The sequence below is a fragment of the Engystomops pustulosus genome, chromosome 7 (genome assembly GCF_040894005.1).
Source record: "Engystomops pustulosus chromosome 7, aEngPut4.maternal, whole genome shotgun sequence".
NCBI lineage: Eukaryota > Metazoa > Chordata > Amphibia > Anura > Leptodactylidae > Engystomops > Engystomops pustulosus.
The window spans coordinates 80,429,455-80,448,663 of NC_092417.1; the positions used below are offsets into that span (position 1 = coordinate 80,429,455).

At 40.4% G+C, this 19,209-nt stretch overlaps 1 protein-coding gene across 1 annotated transcript; it reads right to left on the bottom strand.

Annotated features, from left to right (window-relative positions):
- Window positions 1-4,097: 4,097 nt before the first annotated feature.
- On the bottom strand, window positions 4,098-19,069 carry IRF8 (interferon regulatory factor 8). The gene is made up of 9 exons (XM_072117055.1): window positions 18,991-19,069; window positions 15,170-15,343; window positions 11,957-12,140; window positions 10,142-10,206; window positions 9,544-9,652; window positions 9,044-9,097; window positions 7,678-8,058; window positions 6,966-7,081; window positions 4,098-4,939 (listed from the first exon to the last, which is right to left on the bottom strand). Exons 2-9 carry the CDS (start codon window positions 15,341-15,343, stop codon window positions 4,790-4,792), a joined length of 1,233 nt encoding a protein of 410 aa, XP_071973156.1. The 5' UTR covers window positions 18,991-19,069; the 3' UTR covers window positions 4,098-4,789.
- Between the last annotated feature and the right edge of the window lie 140 nt (window positions 19,070-19,209).

Consider the following 19,209-nt stretch of genomic DNA (forward strand, 5'->3'; position numbering starts at 1 on the left):
GGGGCGTCGGAGAGGTGAGTTTCATGTGTTTTTATTTTTATGTACTGGGTTGGGCTGGCTGTATACCGGGGGCTGCTGTATACCGGGGTGACTGACTGGCTGTATACACTGGGGCAGGGGCTGGCAGCTGTATACACTGGGGCAGGGGCTGGCAGCTGTATACACTGGTGCAGGGGCTGGCAGCTGTATACACTGGTGCAGGGGCTGGCAGCTGTATACACTGGGGCAGGGGCTGGCAGCTGTATACACTGGGGCAGGGGCTGGCAGTTGTATACACTGGGGCAGGGGCTGGCAGCTGTATACACGGGGGCAGGGGCTGGCAGCTGTATACACGGGGGCAGGGGCTGGCAGTTGTATACACTGGGGCAGGGGCTGGCAGGCTATATACACGGGGGCAGGGGCTGGCAGCTGTATACACGGGGCAGGGGCTGTCTGGCTATATACACCGGGGCAGGGGCTGTCTGGCTATATACACCGGGGCAGGGGCTGTCTGGCTATATACACCGGGGCAGGGGCTGTCTGGCTATACATAGGGGGCAGTATTATAGTAGTTATATTCCTGTACATAGGGGGCGGTATTATAGTAGTTATATTCTTGTACATAGGGGGCAGTATTATAGTAGTTATATTCCTGTACATAGGGGGCAGTATTATAGTAGTTATATCCCTGTACATAGGGGGCAGTATTATAGTAGTTATATTCTTGTACATAGGGGGCAGTATTATAGTAGTTATATTCCTGTACATAGGGGGCAGTATTATAGTAGTTATATTCTTGTACATAGGGGGCAGTATTATAGTAGTTATATTCCTGTACATAGGGGGCAGTATTATAGTAGTTATATCCCTGTACATAGGGGGCAGTATTATAGTAGTTATATCCCTGTACATAGGGGGCAGTATTATAGTAGTTATATTCTTGTACATAGGGGGCAGTATTATAGTAGTTATATTCTTGTACATAGGGGGCAGTATTATAGTAGTTATATTCTTGTACATAGGGGGCAGTATTATAGTAGTTATATTCCTGTACATAGGGGGCAGTATTATAGTAGTTATATTCTTGTACATAGGGGGCAGTATTATAGTAGTTATATTCCTGTACATAGGGGGCAGTATTATAGTAGTTATATTCTTGTACATAGGGGGCAGTATTATAGTAGTTATATTCCTGTACATAGGGGGCAGTATTATAGTAGTTATATCCCTGTACATAGGGGGCAGTATTATAGTAGTTATATCCCTGTACATAGGGGGCAGTATTATAGTAGTTATATTCTTGTACATAGGGGGCAGTATTATAGTAGTTATATTCTTGTACATAGGGGGCAGTATTATAGTAGTTATATTCTTGTACATAGGGGGCAGTATTATAGTAGTTATATCCCTGTACATAGGGGGCAGTATTATAGTAGTTATATCCCTGTACATAGGGGGCAGTATTATAGTAGTTATATTCTTGTACATAGGGGCAGTATTATAGTAGTTATATTCTTGTACATAGGGGGCAGTACTATGGTAATTACATTCTTGTTTATCAGAGAAGGTATTGTAGTATGTTTTTAGTGTACATATATGGCAGTATTAAGTTGTGTGCTCTTAAAATAGAAGCATTATTCCTCTATAAAGGAGGCAGTACGAGTCTCTTTCTCTGTGGTGTACATGTTGATTTAGACCATCTATACAGTTTTTATGGAGTTTAGTAACTCCACCCACATCACAAGGCCATGCCTACTTGTTTTGACCCCGCACACAGAATGGGGCCACTTTTACAGTTTTTTCCAGGGCCACTTTAAATTCCCAGTCCGCCCCTGCTTGTGTGTATTTCCACCATGCTCCACATTTATGTCGAAAGTCCTACATAATTACGGCTTACTTTGGGTGCCTGCACTTTTCTTCATGGCACACATGGCAGGGAGTGCTTAGCCAAAACTCTTTTTTTTACCACTGACAACAGCCCTAGACATTTTCTTTGTCAGGTTTAGCCAAAATTCATCCTATGTGTATAGATTTCTTTAAAAATCCACCATTATATTTAGTGTTTATTTGACTTTTTATGATAGAAAGCCAAGAGTGGCATCCTGCAACGTGCTGAAGTCACAAAAGTCCCCAAATGGAAGGAGTTTTTGGAATAAAGCCCTAAACATCAACATAAAGAAGTAACTCAGCGGTGCAAAAGAAACCCCAAAATAAATTTTATTTCTTAAAGCTGTTGTTTGAAAATGTGTAAAATAAATACAAAGTACAACAAATTGAGTCTAACCAATGATTAAATTGTATATGCAAACAATAATTCAGGCAGCAGACACAAATTTATGGCAGTTTTGCTGCAAATTTTAGTCAAAAAAAGGAATTATAGAAAATCTACCATTTGCTTTTATGCATTATGAACCAAACATACCCTGAGAATACTGTAGCTACACTAATGCATAAACATATCTTGTTTAATCCCTGAAATGAGTGGTTTTGCTGAAAATAACAATTTAAATCAAGATAATGAGGCTCTGTCACTCCTGTGGCTGCCCTGGCACTTCCCCTCACCATAATTATGCACTGCTTCAACCTTGTCCTGCCCAGCATAAGCCGAGAATATGTCATCACTGTGTTGTCCCTTACAGGCAGAAGTAATCACCATGCCACAGCTACTGTGTATGAGTCAAACAGCTCCAGGTTGATTAGTCTTGTCTGGACAGTTCAGACAGCTCCTATGTATGTGGAAGTATTGTGTTTATGTACAGCAGCCAGGAAACCCAGCTTTCCCAAAGTTCCTGAATTTAATAATTGTTTTTTGAGCAAACCCACTCAGTTCAGTGATTAAACAAGATATGTTTCTGCATCAGTGTTGCTACAGAATTCTCAAGCTATGTTTGATTCGCAATGCATAAAACAAATGGTAGATTTCCTTTAAGCCTTTCCTTCCTACTTTGTCCACTTCTGCCCTTGGCTAAAAAACTGCAGCAAAATCAGCAACAAAAACTCCAGGTGTGTATCCAGTCATACAAAGTGATTTCAGGGCCTAAACGATATGATCTTAATTTGAAACAGAGCCTATATCATCCAACCTGTTAAACTCTCTATTAACCCACTGGCCCATTCATGGAATGAAGAAAAACTAAGTGGTAAGATTACTTCCATCAGTCATAAAGAATGCTGCTGTACAATTCTAAATTTCTTAGGCTATTGTAAACCTCTATTCCCAGCAGGAATATACAAGAATAACCTGATTTAGAAACCTAAATAACAATACAAGGATCTTTGAACCAAATAAACATTTGCTTCTCACTGTGGATAAGCCCTTATACATAACAAAGATAATACAGGATGAGTAAGGCCCCTTCTCCACTGGCGTTTTTCACGCGCGAGTTCTGCGCGTGCATTTGACGCTCAGAACTCGCATTGCACTCTGTCCCATTGTATTCAATGGGTCTTTCTCCATTAGCGTTGTTTTTGACGCGCGTGCTTGCGTTCGTTTGCACGCGTGTCAAGATCGCAGCATGCTCTATTTTTGCGAGTCACGCGCAATTTTCACGCCCCATTCAAGTCTATGGAGATGCATCAAGAACGCATTGCACTCGCAATCATTGCAAGTGCAATGCGAGTGCAATGCGTTTTAAACGTAAGGGTTGCTAGGTGACCAGAATAACATTATTTCCCCTGCTCGCGAACGATCATTTAATTAAAAAAACACAGTGAAGAACAGTGAAGAATAGAATAAAAACAGTGAACACAGTGAACACAGTGACCACAGGATCATTTAAGATAAAAACACAGTGCAGAACACAGTGCAGAATAGATTACAGATGTTCGGCACATCTGCTTACTTGTCGGGAGATACGCGCGGAACGGTGCGGCCAAAATAGCATGTGAAGAACAATATATATGTGTGAAGAACACATTGCAGATGTATTTAAACATCTGCAATTTGTTCTTCACACACATATATATTGTTCTTCACATGCTATTTTGTTCGCGCCGATCCGCGCGTATCTCCCGACAAGTAAGCAGATGTGCCGAACATCTGTAATCTATTCTGCACTGTGTTCTGCACTGTGTTTTTATCTTAAATGATCCTGTGGTCACTGTGTTCACTGTGTTCACTGTTTTTATTCTATTCTTCACTGTTCTTCACATCTGCTAAATTGTCGGGAGATAATATACGCGCGGAACAGTGAAGAATAGATCGCAGATGTTTGCAAATTATCAGAAGACATTATTTTTCAATTAAATAACACATTTTAATCCCAAACCATGGTCCCTTTGAAAAATGCTCGAGTCTCCCATTGAATCGCGCGTCAAAAATGCGCCGAAAACGCAAAAAAAAACGCAAATTACTCCAAGGAAAAATGGAACAAAAACGCAGCCAAAACGTCAGTTTTTCACGCATTGCACCCTGACGTGAAACGCAACGCTAGTGTGCAAGAGGCCTAAGACTGATTGGACATGCTGCAATTCACTCCTTTAAATAAAGAGGAGCAACAGAAACTGCGCTCTAAAACAATTTGTATTGTTCATTTATGCAAAGTTTGTTAGCAACAAATTAAGAATAAGATAAAATTACTAGAAGAATGCTGAATAATGTAGAATTTCTTGAAAGCATCTCTACAGAGGTATGAACATTTCTGTTAGACACCCATAAATAAGGCACATTTTTGTAGGGTGTGGTCGGAGACTTCAAGCCACTTCAGTTAGTAACTACTCCTGCCGTATCATGCAAAATATACAAAACATCATTAAAAAACAATTTATAAAAATAGATGTATCTGTAATGTACAAGTGAGCACTGGGACAATCAGACTGTGATCTGTGGTGTCTCTCTGTAAAACACCCTTTGGTGGGTTGTGCAGGGATCCATCTGGTTGTCTTGGAGTAAATGTAGACCTGCTGTGTTATAACTCTTGATGGAGCTGTCTACCAACTGCTTCAATCCAAGTTGTTCAATCTAGAGAAACCAGAGAGATAAGACACAAACAGGAAGACAAAGTGTGAGAAAGTGGATGCTTAAAAGTGAATGTACCAGCACATAGAATTGAGCTATTCCTGGAGGACATTTTTATTTCTTAATGGACACAACTCCTCTTTGGCAGCTTGTATGGCCCACATTAGAACATTGACTACTCTGTGATTGGAATACCCCTTTAAACTAGCAGAAGAATGCCTACACTGGATAGGCTCTTAACAAATCATCACCTATGAGCAGGGCCACGTATTTTTAGGTTTGCAACCTTAATATATAGAGCAAAGATTTTCTATGGTGAAGAATTGAGTGCCGAGTATATTAAAAGGTTTTTTTTTCATGTAACTATTAAACTTTATTTATCACCCTCAAAGTTTGTGTATGACCTGCTATCACATTGATCTAAGGAATCACTACAGGCTTGTCCTGCAGCAAGTAAGCTCTGTGGTGGGAATTTATCAGAGCTGTTACCCCAGCTGCCAGGGGCGTCGCTAGGTCAAAAGATCCGGGGCCGATGCCCCTCTCTCATCCCGATCTGTGTCCTCAGGACGTATATCGGGATGAGAAAGTGCACACTGCTTTCCCTGCAGGACCTGTGATGATGTCACAATCACATGACCTGCAGGGGGAAGCTGTGCTCAGAGCTGCACAAGACTAGTGAGGTGAGAGTGAGAACATAGGAAGATCTGTGTGGGGCACATTACAGGGATTTGTGGGGGGCACATTACTAGGGGATCTGTGTGGGGTACATTATAGGGGGATCTGCATGGGCATATTACAGGTGGATCTGTGTGGGGCACATTACAGGGGGGTCTGTGTGGGACACAATTCAGGGGGAACTGTGTGGGGCACATCACAGGGGGCTGTGTGTGGGGACACTTCTGGGGACATTACAGGGGATCTGTTTGGGGCTCATTACTGGGGGACATTACTGGATGGATGTGTGGGGACATTACTGAGGGGATGTGTGGGTGACATTACTGGGGGATGAGAGGGTGACATTACTTGGGTGATGTGTGGGGGACACTATTAGGAGGGCTGCGTGAGGGACATTACTGCCGAGGACTGTGTGGAAGACATTACTGGGGGGATGTGTGGGGGACATTACTGGGGGGATATGTGGGGGACATTACTTGGGGCTTTGGCTACATTTCTTTGGACGTATTCACACGTGGAAGTAGGATGGGCCTTGGTTTTAATCTCACATGAGTTTCCAGTGAAATGCATGTGATGGATAACGAGCCTGTGGTGTCTTGTATTTGTGTATTACGTGTGAGCGCAGCCTTACAGTATTTTGGGAGAGTGTAAGTGGCAGCAGGATAACACTGTCAGGGTGCGGTCACATGTTGCAGTTACAACTTCATCTCTATCAGTTTTGAGGTGCAGTTTTGTTAATTTAACAAGTGAAAGACATGAACCGACACAGGTGAATTTGAGTTTGAAAGGGAAACCTGTTCCACAAATGTTGTTCACTTGTAAAATAACAAAACTGCACCTAAAACATCCTCAAAACTGATTGTGATGCATTTGTAACTGCAAAATGTGAAAAATGGACTAAAAACTGGTTAAAAATGCCACATTTGTCACCACCCTCCTAGTGAAGTGGACATGTCACCAGTAGTCACTGAATGTAACAAGTACGGATTTCCTCTGTGTTTCTGTAGCTGTATAGACCCTCGGTAAAGTTGTTATTGGCACAACCAAATGTGAGGGGTTATGTACAGGAGTGGGCATTACTGAAAGTGCGATACATATGCATTGGGGCCCGTGCCCTGGATCTTTTACCACCCTAGCAACGCCCCTGTCAGCTGCATATAGCGCCCCAGATATACCAAGAGGCTCTTTGCGCCCACATTTATTCTACATTGGCTTGAATTGCACTATAACAAGGGCCAGGAATTACAACCTTTTAATGGTAAAAGCCATAATAAATGTCTTCCTTAGTGCCTTACAAGCGAGTTGAGAATATGTGAATGCCATATGAAACCAAACTAGTGCTCTGACTTCTCACCTGCACAATTATCAGTTTCATATGGACAGGGGTTGCATCTGGGAACTCTTCCCCAAAGCACAATGTGACTTTGCTTTCTGGGAGTCGCAGCTGATTGGAGTAACACTGCTGGAACTCTGCAAGAAAAACAGAAGAGATTAAGAATGTCCCTCTGACTATTTTTGCAATATGTAACAAATATGGGGTAAATCTGGCGATATATGTAGGAGCACGTTGCCTCTATGCTTGGAGGAAAATCTCTATTGTAATAAATATACTGGGTATAGACAATAGTGAGGAAACAACAAGCACTGATACATTGTCTATTTATGACAGGCCATAAAGATAAGATATATTTCCTGTAATACAACAGTCGTTCATTACGGCTCAGTCCTCAAACTGAACTATTGCAAAATAGTGATCCTGAACTGACCCAGAAATGCATCCTTCCAGGAAATATTTTCAGAATATAAGACAGTGGGAACCTCAGTAACATTTGGTTAAAATTTATGCTGCCAAGCGTCTACGATCAGAACCTAGCTACTATGGATTTGGGTAATAGCAAAAAAAGATCGCCTTCAATGGATACATTTTAACAAACTCAACTGTGATCAGGGCTGTATGGGATGACATCTCTGACAGGAAACTTAGACATAACAATAGCAAATTGACACGTGACAGGAATCTTCATCATACAATAATTCTGCTTTGTGCCATGAAATCGGGCACTCACCTCTAATATATTGATTGGTATCAAATATCTTGACAATCTCATCACGTTCCAGTTTTACCGATCGGTCTTTGTACGGCATGCAGTTCCCGCTCCAGAAGACTCTTCCCTGACATAGTCTTTTAATAAAAATCCCGTGTCTATTACTATATAAAAGGACGCCCCTCTCCAAGTGTCCAAACAGCTTTTTGGTGATGTGCCGCTGGCGTTCACTGACAATGTAGTCAGCAGATGGAAATCTGATGCTTTCAAGGGGCTCGGTCCCGTACATCTTTTCTCCAGTCTGATGTCCTATAGACAGACGGCATCCTTCTGTCCGAGATGTTGTTATCTGGTTGACTGCTTTCCCTCCATAATAAAACTGGATGATCATTTGTGACAATGCTACAGACAAAAACGATACACATGATTGTAAGAAAATACAAACCAACACAACACATAAGGACTCTCCTACATGTGTCATTAGAGAGCCCACACATCCTCCTCTATAGCCTGAACAATATCATTTCACAAAATGACAAATACAGCTCTGGAAGGGACTAGAACATAGATTTGATGTAATATGTATCTTTCAATTTAAAAAGACTTTAGACCAAAAGAATGCGTGTACTTTGTATTATTTTTAGCAGGAAGGACATTTAAAAAATTAATTTGTTTTTTCCGCCCAGTAAGATTTCTCTTGCTATGTAATTCTGCTTTCTTCTGGCCATGCTCCAGTGATCAGTGACAGCGGACAGGTGTTTCCTATATATGACTCAATGGTCGTGGGGTAAATTGAGGGGCCCTCCGTAGACTCCCATGACATTTTCAGAAATAGTGGGGAGTTTTTTTGTTTTTACATTAGTTACATCACAATCTGAACTATGAATGGAAACAGACTGAACCTATGTATAATAATTTCCCCAAAGTCACAGCCTGGTTATAAAGCAGTCCTCGGGAGATTAGTGATAGTGTCTATACTCATGTGAACTTGGGTGAGCTTCATATCAATGTCTTCACTGCTTACAGAAAAAGTCATTTGTAATAGCATCTTATCACATTCTCTTTCTGTTATCTTATCACCTGCTATCTCATTTACCAGAAAAGTGTAGAAATGATTAACGATATTGCAGGTTGCGTGGAAACAATAACTTCATTTAGTGTTTGCTGTCTCCATAAGAATACCACCTATTATTTCTTTATTACAAGTGTCTGACCTCTGCAGATCACTGTACTGATGTATGAGAATGATGTCAGATTACACATCGTATAACCTAATATAATCTACGTCCTGCCCTATAGTACTTGTAGTTCCATACTGCATTATTTTCATGAGCTTTTACAATTTCCAGGGAAGTTCCACAAAGGACAGTTTTATTCTATTTCTTACCAGTTGAGACGGATTCATTTGTGTACATAGAATACGGATCTAAACCGGGTAGACCTAAGGAGGAACAGAAAGTGTCACATCAAGAAGTCTGTGCCCTCAGCACAAATACGTCTAGAAACCCTGAGAAATTCCAGCTTGGTCTGTATTTTTACTTACTACTGTCCTGGTACAAAATGAGAGACTCAGCCTGCAAGTATCACTCACACACAACAATGACTCATTGGAAGATTTATCAAAAGTGTCTGGGGTAAAACTGTTATAGTTGCCCATGGAAACTAATCAGAGCTCAGATTTCGTTTTATAAACAGCTGTGGGAAAATGAAAGCTGAGCTATGAGTGACTGCAATCTCTGCTACCCTGTTATTTGCACCTCACAACACTAATCTGATTTTGTAGTGTACCATTATACTCCAACTATAACTTAAATGAATGCAGGAAAACATATAGATCCTATAATATTCTGAGATACAATCTGGTTCCCCAGCTCTACAGCCACTTACCTGCGCTATGATTATATATCAACCAGTCCTGCAAGATTTGCTTCTGACATGTGTCCTTAGAGGGGGAGGGGCTACGTTTAATCATAGTCAAATAGTCATCTGCAGATGGCTTGAATAAATAAAAAGAAATAACACATTACTAGATATAAAAAGATCCCTTCACCTGTTATCATTATTCTAGTCGGATCGGGTGATTATTTATACATTGTGATGTGTGATGTAACCTAGTATTAACCACCAGAGCCTTTACATGAACAAAGGACTTTACAGGTTATCTAGAAAGAATAGTTACATGGTAATAGGGCAGTGAAAAAATTTCAATAAATTGATCTTTTTCATTGGAAGATGGGAATAGAATAGGATGACTGTTCCAATAGGAAATACATCTCCACACATTTGTAGGTTCACATATAAATTATGTACAACCCATGTGTACGTATGCTTCATGGCTACTTCCATTTCTGGAAGGACACAGATCCACTGAAAGTTGCTTAGGCACTAATAAACATGTGACTTATATATTTTATGACAGAAACCAGTGTAAAATATATGATGAATTTCCTCAATTATTTAGTGGCTGCTCAGTCTTTCATCTTACCTCTATTTCTGAAGAGCTGCAGTCCATTTCTGTGGCTTCATTTAGGCAAGCACTCCCCAGCTTACCTAAAGAATCAAACAAAAGATATTACAATAATGGCTGAATAATGACCCTTCTAAAGTTATGGCCAATGGATGAGGAGTACAATGTGGAGTAGACCATTGAGGTAGGTCAACACTTCAATAAACTTGAGGGTCCCTATTGTTTTTTATGAGTTTATTATATTCTCTGTACATAAATATGCACAATGCCTTTGCACCTACAACACCAAAGGTGTATTTAGAAACACCTACAAAGCCCAGAATTAAAACACACAATTATATAGAATAGAACACACCTTTATTTAGGAATATTTCATAAAATACATTTAAACACAAAGCCCAGAAAATAGCACCTGATCATAGATGCTGAAATATAAATATTGCACACTGCCCTTATACCCTGTAACACTAAAGGCCACAAACATAGTGCAATAAAGAGGATAAACGGGAGTTAAACAGGGACAAAATTCAATAGTTTGTAAACATAAAAGGCTCATACAGACTAGAGCAGTGGTGGCGAACCTATGGCACGGGTGCCAGAGGTGGCACTCAGAGCCCTCTCTATGGGCACCTGCGCCATCACCCCAGCGCAGAGTTCGCCAGACAGGACTCAAGGCCTCCTGCAGTCCAAAGCATCCCAGAACCCTAGAAGAAAGCTACCATGATAATCCAAACTTCTTCTTCTTGTTTCTACTGTATTGGTGTCCTCAGGTGCCTATACAATTTAAACATGTAACAGGGCAAGGAATAATAGGTTACTGCTTAAATTGTCGAATCGGCACTTTGTGAAAAATATGTGAGTTTTGGTTGCAGTTTGGGCACTCGGCGTCTAAAAGGTTTGCCATCACTGGACTAGAGGGACAGTGGACAACTACTTCAAATTTACTTTCACTACAAATCACTGGTACCTTATGCAGAACTATATATCACTTACTAGACATCACTTTGTTACAAGCAATGTACAAGTGTGGATCAATGTACGTATAAATATGGACTACACCATCTCAGTAGGTCAAGACTGCAATATAGCTGGGTGCCCCCCATATCTGTTCTCATTAAAGCACCCATCCCATGGGGAGTTTTTTCTTCTACTTAACTGGAATCATTCTCAGCATGTAACAAAACACATTGGACCACATTTATTAAACATGGAAGTGCTTGCTTTGTGGCACAGCTGTACTGTGTTCACGCCATTAAATTCTGCACATAAAGGGGTGTCCTGTGCCGTTTCAGACCATGGTCCACTTTTATTACAGCAACTAAAGAGAAATGTGGTGCACACCCGTTAGACTTAGTGCACTCAGTTTAGCATGTGCAGTGATTGGCACCAGTCTTCAATAATCTGGCAAACTCTGCACATTAGTGAGGCAAACTACATGTAGTGCAGTTTGCATCACTATTAATGAATCTGGCCCAATGGTCCAAACCTGAATAAAGTGATGCAAACCGTCTTAGTGCAGTTTGCCTCACTAATGTGCAGAGTGTGCCAGATAATTCAGTCTGCACTGCTATGGGAAGTGTGCACCTTTTTCTTTTTGGTGCACTAACATTATACAACGTGGAATTGTGTTAATTTGCTGTAATCAATGTGTCGCAAACTCCAACTAAGCACCACCACTCCCCTTTCAGGGCACAGTTTTCTTAGGTGTCAGACAAGGTGCAGCCGCAACACGTGCATGTGCAAGCTCCAAAGATGCTCATTTTATTGCACAATTAGACAGAAAACTGGCGCAACCACATTAATATATCTTGGCCAATTCCTCAGCTCATTTACCCTTTTGCTCTTCTTCTGGGACGATCCTGTAAACCTTGTAAGGTTCTGAGATATCCAACTGGGATCTGTCTGTCACCTCCTCAAAATCTGGACTTTTGTTTAAGGCACAGCGCAAACGTGTCTTCCAAGTGGCTGGTTCTGCTCTGTCACCTTCTTTGAATTTCCCTTTGAATATTGCCCAAGCCTTCAAAAAACAGGGATGAAACAGGTTACTTCCAATAAGTTGCCTAAACCAACAAGGTTTTAACATGATTCTCTGTATGTATTTCACATTATAAGTACATATATGTTTACATAATCCAAGCAGGAAGAGTTACAGAGCAAGAGGAAATGTTCAGCTTATGTCAGAACTAAAAACAGATGTCAAGCGGACGAGAAGATTTACCACATTCAGATAGACCTAGAAAACACCTAAGTTTCATAGATACTGACCTGTAAGTGCACTAAGCAACCTGAAAGACAGAGGACTCTCCATATGACATCATTCTATGCATTACAGTTTCTCGAATATCATCTGCAGAAAACCCTCTAACATAAATACATAAAAATACCAAAGAGTCTTTCATTTTCAGTTACAAAGAGACAGGAATGTTCTATGGGGTAAGACAATTTTGAACTGCTGCTGCCCAAAGGTTGACAATACTGCTCGCCTCCAATAAAAAAGATTCTGTTTGCAAACTTCACATTACCTCCCTGCCAGTTGCACAAAAAACTAATTTTGAAGCTTCTGCTGAGAATCTTCAAGATGTTTTGGTGCCCCGATGCTAAATCTTAACCATAGGCCACAGCTATAATCTGCTTGCCTCAAATATTACTGCTAGTTCAACCTTACAGACACTCTCAAAGCACTTTTAGCAATAATATCCAGAAACACAAAATAAATTTAGATGTAACTTTTAGAACAAAGATCAAACATAAAGCCGAAACAGTTACAGAAGGTTCCCACTGTGATCCCTGATTACTGCCCTTTCAGAAGATATGCATATAGGTTTTCCAGGAAAACTTATGAACATATTTCCCTAAATCGCTTAGTAGAGCATAAATGGCTACAAGTCTCCACACACCTAGAAGACGGCCCTAATTGGCAAAGACTCAATAAATAGAGCTCTCACTTCCTTGCTCTTTTAGATTAATTTATTAATCTTTTCTTAAAGGGAAAGTATCACCAGTTTTCTTTTTGACTCATGACTACCAGATATAAAAATATATCACTTTCTTCCAATCTGTCTTTAGTTTCTGACTCCACATAGGTAGAAAAAGTCTGCCTCACTGAGCTCACGGAAATATGCAAATAAATATTTCATGAAGGAAAACATTACCTCTTTTAGCTCCCCTGTAATGACCAACATCAAGAATGTCTTTCAAGAAGCCTAATGTCATGATGTGGCAATAAAGCCAAACCAGTATATCTATTCCAAAAGGAACAGATTCCCAACTGTAGACAGTGCTGTTTCAATGTCTTTCCATCTTGTCAGTACATTGTATGGAACTTTGTTATCTTATTCAGGGGCTTTTGACTAAAGACTTGCTAAATGAGGCCACCATGCACTGTGCCCTATGCTCTGTGCAGAAAGGAAGTGGTGGATGTAATGATAGCGTTTTCTATAGAGGTGTTAACTTCCATTGTAATCCTATCTGTGATGTACACAATTCTCCTAAAATGTAGTTGATATTTGAAACCTTCATCCAGTCTAGGGAAGTTTTTTGGGGTTGTTATCGATTTGTATTTTTTATCTACCCAAACAGAAAGTCCCCAAAGACACAATATTCAGCCATTATATGTAGTCTCAGGTATATAGACAGACTCACAGCCATATAGATCTTCAGTTCCATATTAAACAACCAGATATATTGACATCCAAAGCTCTGACACAAAAGGTAAATCTGTCCATGCACACATAATGGGGGTCATTTACAAAGGGCCCGATTCGCGTTTTCCCGGCGTGTTACCCGAATATTTCCAATTTGCGCCGATTTCCCCTGAATTGCCCCGGGATTTTGGTGCACGCGATCGGATTGTGGCGCATCAGCGCTGGCATGCACGCGACAAAAATCGGGGGGCGTGGCCGAACGAAAACCCGACGGATTCGGAAAAACCGCCGTATTTAAAAAATAAAATGTGTTGCGGAGCTTGCACTTACCTTCACTCAGCCCGGCTCGGTGTATTCCAGTGCGTTCCGGGGAACTTCAGCGCAGCAGCGCCACCTGGTGGAGGTCGGAGGAACTACCTTAATAAATCCCGTTCGGACCCAAATTCAGCACAGAGAATGCGCCGCTGGATCGCAAATGGACCGGGTAAGTAAATCTGCCCCAATGACTGCCTTAGGCTACATTCACACTGCCGTATGGGGGACGTATATACGGCCGACGTATATACGCCCGATATACGTCCCCCATAGACAGCAATGGGCGCACGGTGTCACGTACCGCTCCGTACTCCGGAAAAAGATAGGACATGTCATGCGCCATAACTTCCTATGGAGAGGGGTGGAATGAACTGCGCTCACCTCCTCCTCCTCTCCCCATGAGCTGCCGTTGCCCGCAACGGTACGGCGGGAAACAGCAGTGTGAATGCAGCCTTAGACATCAGTCAAAACATAATTCAAACCCGAGAGCCATTCTATTTGATTCCTTTAAGAAACCTACCATCAGAAATCTACCTATAAAAGTAGATAGGTAGGTCCCTTGTAACATACTAAACCCTAATCTCTGTATAGCTAATCAATAAAATAGCTAATAAAGCTAATAAAAAAAATAGTCAAAACTTCCGACGTCACCCATAAGACCAATGCTTGATTCGATGCTCCGGTGCCGCCGCAGGTCCTTCGGATCCTCTTCAGGTTTTTCCGCTCCTCTTTGGAAGAAGCCGAGGAGTACCAAAGGACCCGAGACAGCACCAGAGCATCGGAGACAGACTGAGCAGGTTGTATACTACAGGGGGCTGGCAGGCTATATACTACAGGGTCTGGCAGGCTATACACTACAGGGGTCTTGCTGGCTATATACTAGGAGGCTGTGACCAATGCATTTCGCACCCTCGGCTTATACTCGAGTCAATAGGTTTTCCCGTTTTTTTGTGTTGAAATTAGGGGTCTCGGCTTATATTTGGGTTGGCTTATACTCGAGTATATACAGTAGGTTTTTCTTTAATTCACAGAATACATTTAACATATACCACAATGACGTAATTGCATTTTAAAAAATTGTATTTACTTTGAATATAGAGGCATCCACATCCTGGTTATAATCTTGCTTCCCGGCATGTTTCCACGGAATTCGGAAGAGAGTTTTGCTGTCATTTTCCCATACCAGCCCCGGGTACAAAGAGCTGTCAATCTGCTCAATCAGCCACTGCCGGAGTCGCCTGCCACCGTTACGATCACACATCTGTCATGGAAAAATATAATGTTTATAACTATGAATAAAACCATATAGATGTACATTCCTGTGCATGGCTGGTAGCGGTCCATATGAGTTATTATGGATCAGTAGCCCAATCCTACACTCATCATATATGAGTACTGTATGACAGCCATGCCCTACAAACATAAAGTTACACAGTAACATTGTTCAATACTGTATATTAAACCTGAGTCACTTGTGAATGAATTTCATTACATTTTAGTAAGAAGTATGAAAGTTTTTTGCAGAATTTAGATTCATCCAGAAGATTTTCATCTGTTTTTTGCTATGCAGAAATTGATATGTAACGCAGACTGAGGCCCGAATCAGTGGTGATACACAAAGTTGCCCTGAGGCTTTTCCCTTTTAACATATACACTGTATATGGCGGTCCTATGTTAGCTGTATGAATGACAGCTAGCATATGGTCGCCATAGCGCCCCGCACGACACAGTGAGCTCACTCGTATATCACTGTACCATGCCATGCCGTTGTGAGCTCACTCGTATATCACTGTACCATGCCATGCCGTTGTGAGCTCACTCGTATATCACTGTACCATGCCATGCCGTTGTGAGCTCACTCGTATATCACTGTACCATGCCGTCGCCAGAAAAATGATAGATCATCTTCAGTCATATGTACAGCCTGGCAGCATGCCTCCCTATGAAGAGGGAAGTGGTGAGCAGCGCTCCCGACCCAGGCATAGCATCCGTTCGTGTGAAAGGAGCACTTCCAGACGACATGGCAAAACTGAGTTCAAATCTATTCCTCCCTTGTGTACAAATAGCAGCAGTTATAGAAACTGTATCGTTCTGCTAATAAACCACTAAGACACAGCAGAGACATCACAACAGACCTCTGCAGGTGATTTGGAACTGTGCACATAGCTAAGCTAAGAAGCACTATGGGTCAGCTATAACCCCCATCCTCAGTTGTTGAGCGAATATGTTTATTTTACAAACCACCTGCAATTTCCTGTGCATCTATATATAGTCCTGGTAGCATCACCCTCCTGTGAGCCGGTGGTCTAAAGCACTAAGGCTGCACTAACTACATATCATATAATATAAACAGCCTATATACAGCAGAGAACTTCACACACTATATCACTGCAAATATGACAAAATCAACAAGAGCAGAGGTGGAATGGGAATGCATTCAGGGACGCCTCAAGCAGCAGTTGCAGAGTCCTAAGGATGGCGGCAAAAGAGTCTTTTTGAAAAGTGGGTGATTCAGACACACTTGCCACTGGCAGATCTGTTGTTAGGGGGGGCTGTTCTGGAGAACTATCTATTATCAAAATGGGGGGATCTGTATATAGGGGCCAGATTTAAATTATACTGAGGGCTATATGGGGTTCTGTATATAATTAAACAAGTTAGTGAGTGTACTTTATGATAATTTATTCAAGGGAAATATGGTGTATATTATAATACAGAAGGAGGGCCACACAGTGTATGTTTTATTTATAGGGGTATGTTTTAATATTGTGTAGTTAGTGATATATACTCTTTAGGAGCACAGAGTTGTTATCCAGGTGACATTATGTTATAAGTGACTTTGGTATGCGCCGTGCAGAGATGTGCTTGCGGGAGCTGAAGACATCTGGTAGTTTATCTCTGTTGAATTCACTACTGCCGGGAGAAGAGGTAATGCAGTCCTCTTCCTGATGGAGCAGAGTATAACCTGTAAGGTACTAGATACCACCAATATCTGTGTCACTGACTGCCTTCTAGTATGTGAGATAGCTCCCTGCATGTATATTGTCAGTCACAGAGTTCCAGTAGAATGGAACAACTGCAGAACGGTTGGCTGACTCTTCTACTTCCACAGCAACAGCCACAATTAGACTGTCTGCAGTGAATCTCAAAAGGAGCAACAGCAACTTGTTTATTAAGCTATAAAGAGAAAAGTATTTAACCATGGTGTAAGATAACCATATTTTTTAGGATTTTTGAGGATTTTTCCATATCATATTATTTAAAAAAAAAAAAAAAAGGATACCATGCAATTCACATTATGGCCACTGTATGTATGTTTATTTTCTATAATATACATGTTATTACCTCAGGCATAAATTTAATGTGTTTTATGTGCCATAACTTTACAAACATGTGAAGTGACCTGTATCTGTATCACCCTGACTGTAATAACTTGTTTCTTCATGAGTATAGCAATAATGATACATTAGTATAAGTCAATTAAATATATAATTATGCCACTTTGTAAAATGGACTAACCTACCTGTTTCATACCAGTCATTATATAATACTATAAATAATCATATTGTATCCCCTGTGTATATCTATATGGCAGCCTATATCAGTGTCTGGTGTATATTATTTTAATATTACTGATGATAATAAGCCTTACATAGTATGAAAACTGACTGTCTACATCGGTGTCTTACCACACATATATCATTCTAATATTGCTGATATAGTTTAGGTATATATCTGGCAGTCTATATCTTAACCCTGTGCCTTATCCCTGCATGTATATTATTATATTTGTTATATAGTCTTAAATAGTATATGACAGTATATATAAATATATTACCTTAGGCTATGTTTTATATAAATATAAGTGCTATAATCTACATAGTTTATGATTTCTAGCGGTCTGTAACAGTGTTTAACCCATGCTGTATATTATTCTTATAATAATATTAATTATATATCATACATAGTAAATAAGATCTGGAAAGCTGTATATCTTAATATAGCCTGTGTATTATAATAAAAGATATATTCTAACACATTTTATGATATGGCAGTCAATGTCTTACTCCTGCTTTTGATTACTATAAATTATATGAGTTATATTACTTACATAGTATTTGATGGTAGTCTATATCAGTGTCTTACTCATGATGTGTTGTGATAGTATTAGTTATATGACTGTACATAGTATAATATATCTGGCAGTCTATATCAATGTCTTACCCCTGACCTGCAATATAATAGTACTAGTTATGTAACTGTACATAGTATGAGATCTGCCAGTCTATGAATGCATTACCTCTACAGAATATTTTAATATTATTAATTATATGATTGTACATGTTATTAGTCCATTTCAGAGTCTTACCCCTTATGTGTATTATAATAGTATAAGTTATGTAACTACACATAGTATAAGAGTGCCTTACCCCTGCAGTGTATTATAATAGTATTAATTATATGATTAAACATGGTATAATATATATAATTCTACATAATGTCTTACCCCTGCAGTGTATTATAATAGTATAAGCTATATGATTGTACATAGCATAACCGATCTGGCAGTCAGTCTATATCAATGCCTTACCCCTGCTTTGTATTATAATAGTTATATAATTGCACAGTGTCTTACCCTTGCAGTGTATTATAATAGTATAAGTTATATGATGGTACATAATGTATGAGATCTAAAAGTCTGTGAGTGTATTATAATAGTAGTAGTTATATTGCTGTACATGGTATAAGCCTAAATAAGTGTCTTAACCCTGCAGTGTATTATAATAGTAATATAATTGTAGGTGGTGTCTTAACCCTGCAGTGTACTATAATAGTAATATAATTGTAGGTGGTGTCTTACCCCTGCAGTGTATTATAATAGTAATATAAGTGTAGGTGGTGTCTTACCCCTGCAGTGTACAGTGATGACCTGTGTTGGCCTCTCTCCTCAGTCCTGTATACTGATTGCGGACTTCTGACAGCTTCTCCAGGCAATAACTCTAGTGACCCGCCCCTACCTGGATGACGTCTTCCCTCAACCAATCGTTGGACTGGGGGCGGAGTTATCTCTCTGCAGCGTTTCTTTTAAGTAAAGCTTTTCCGAGAAGCAGGTAATTGCCCCGGGCT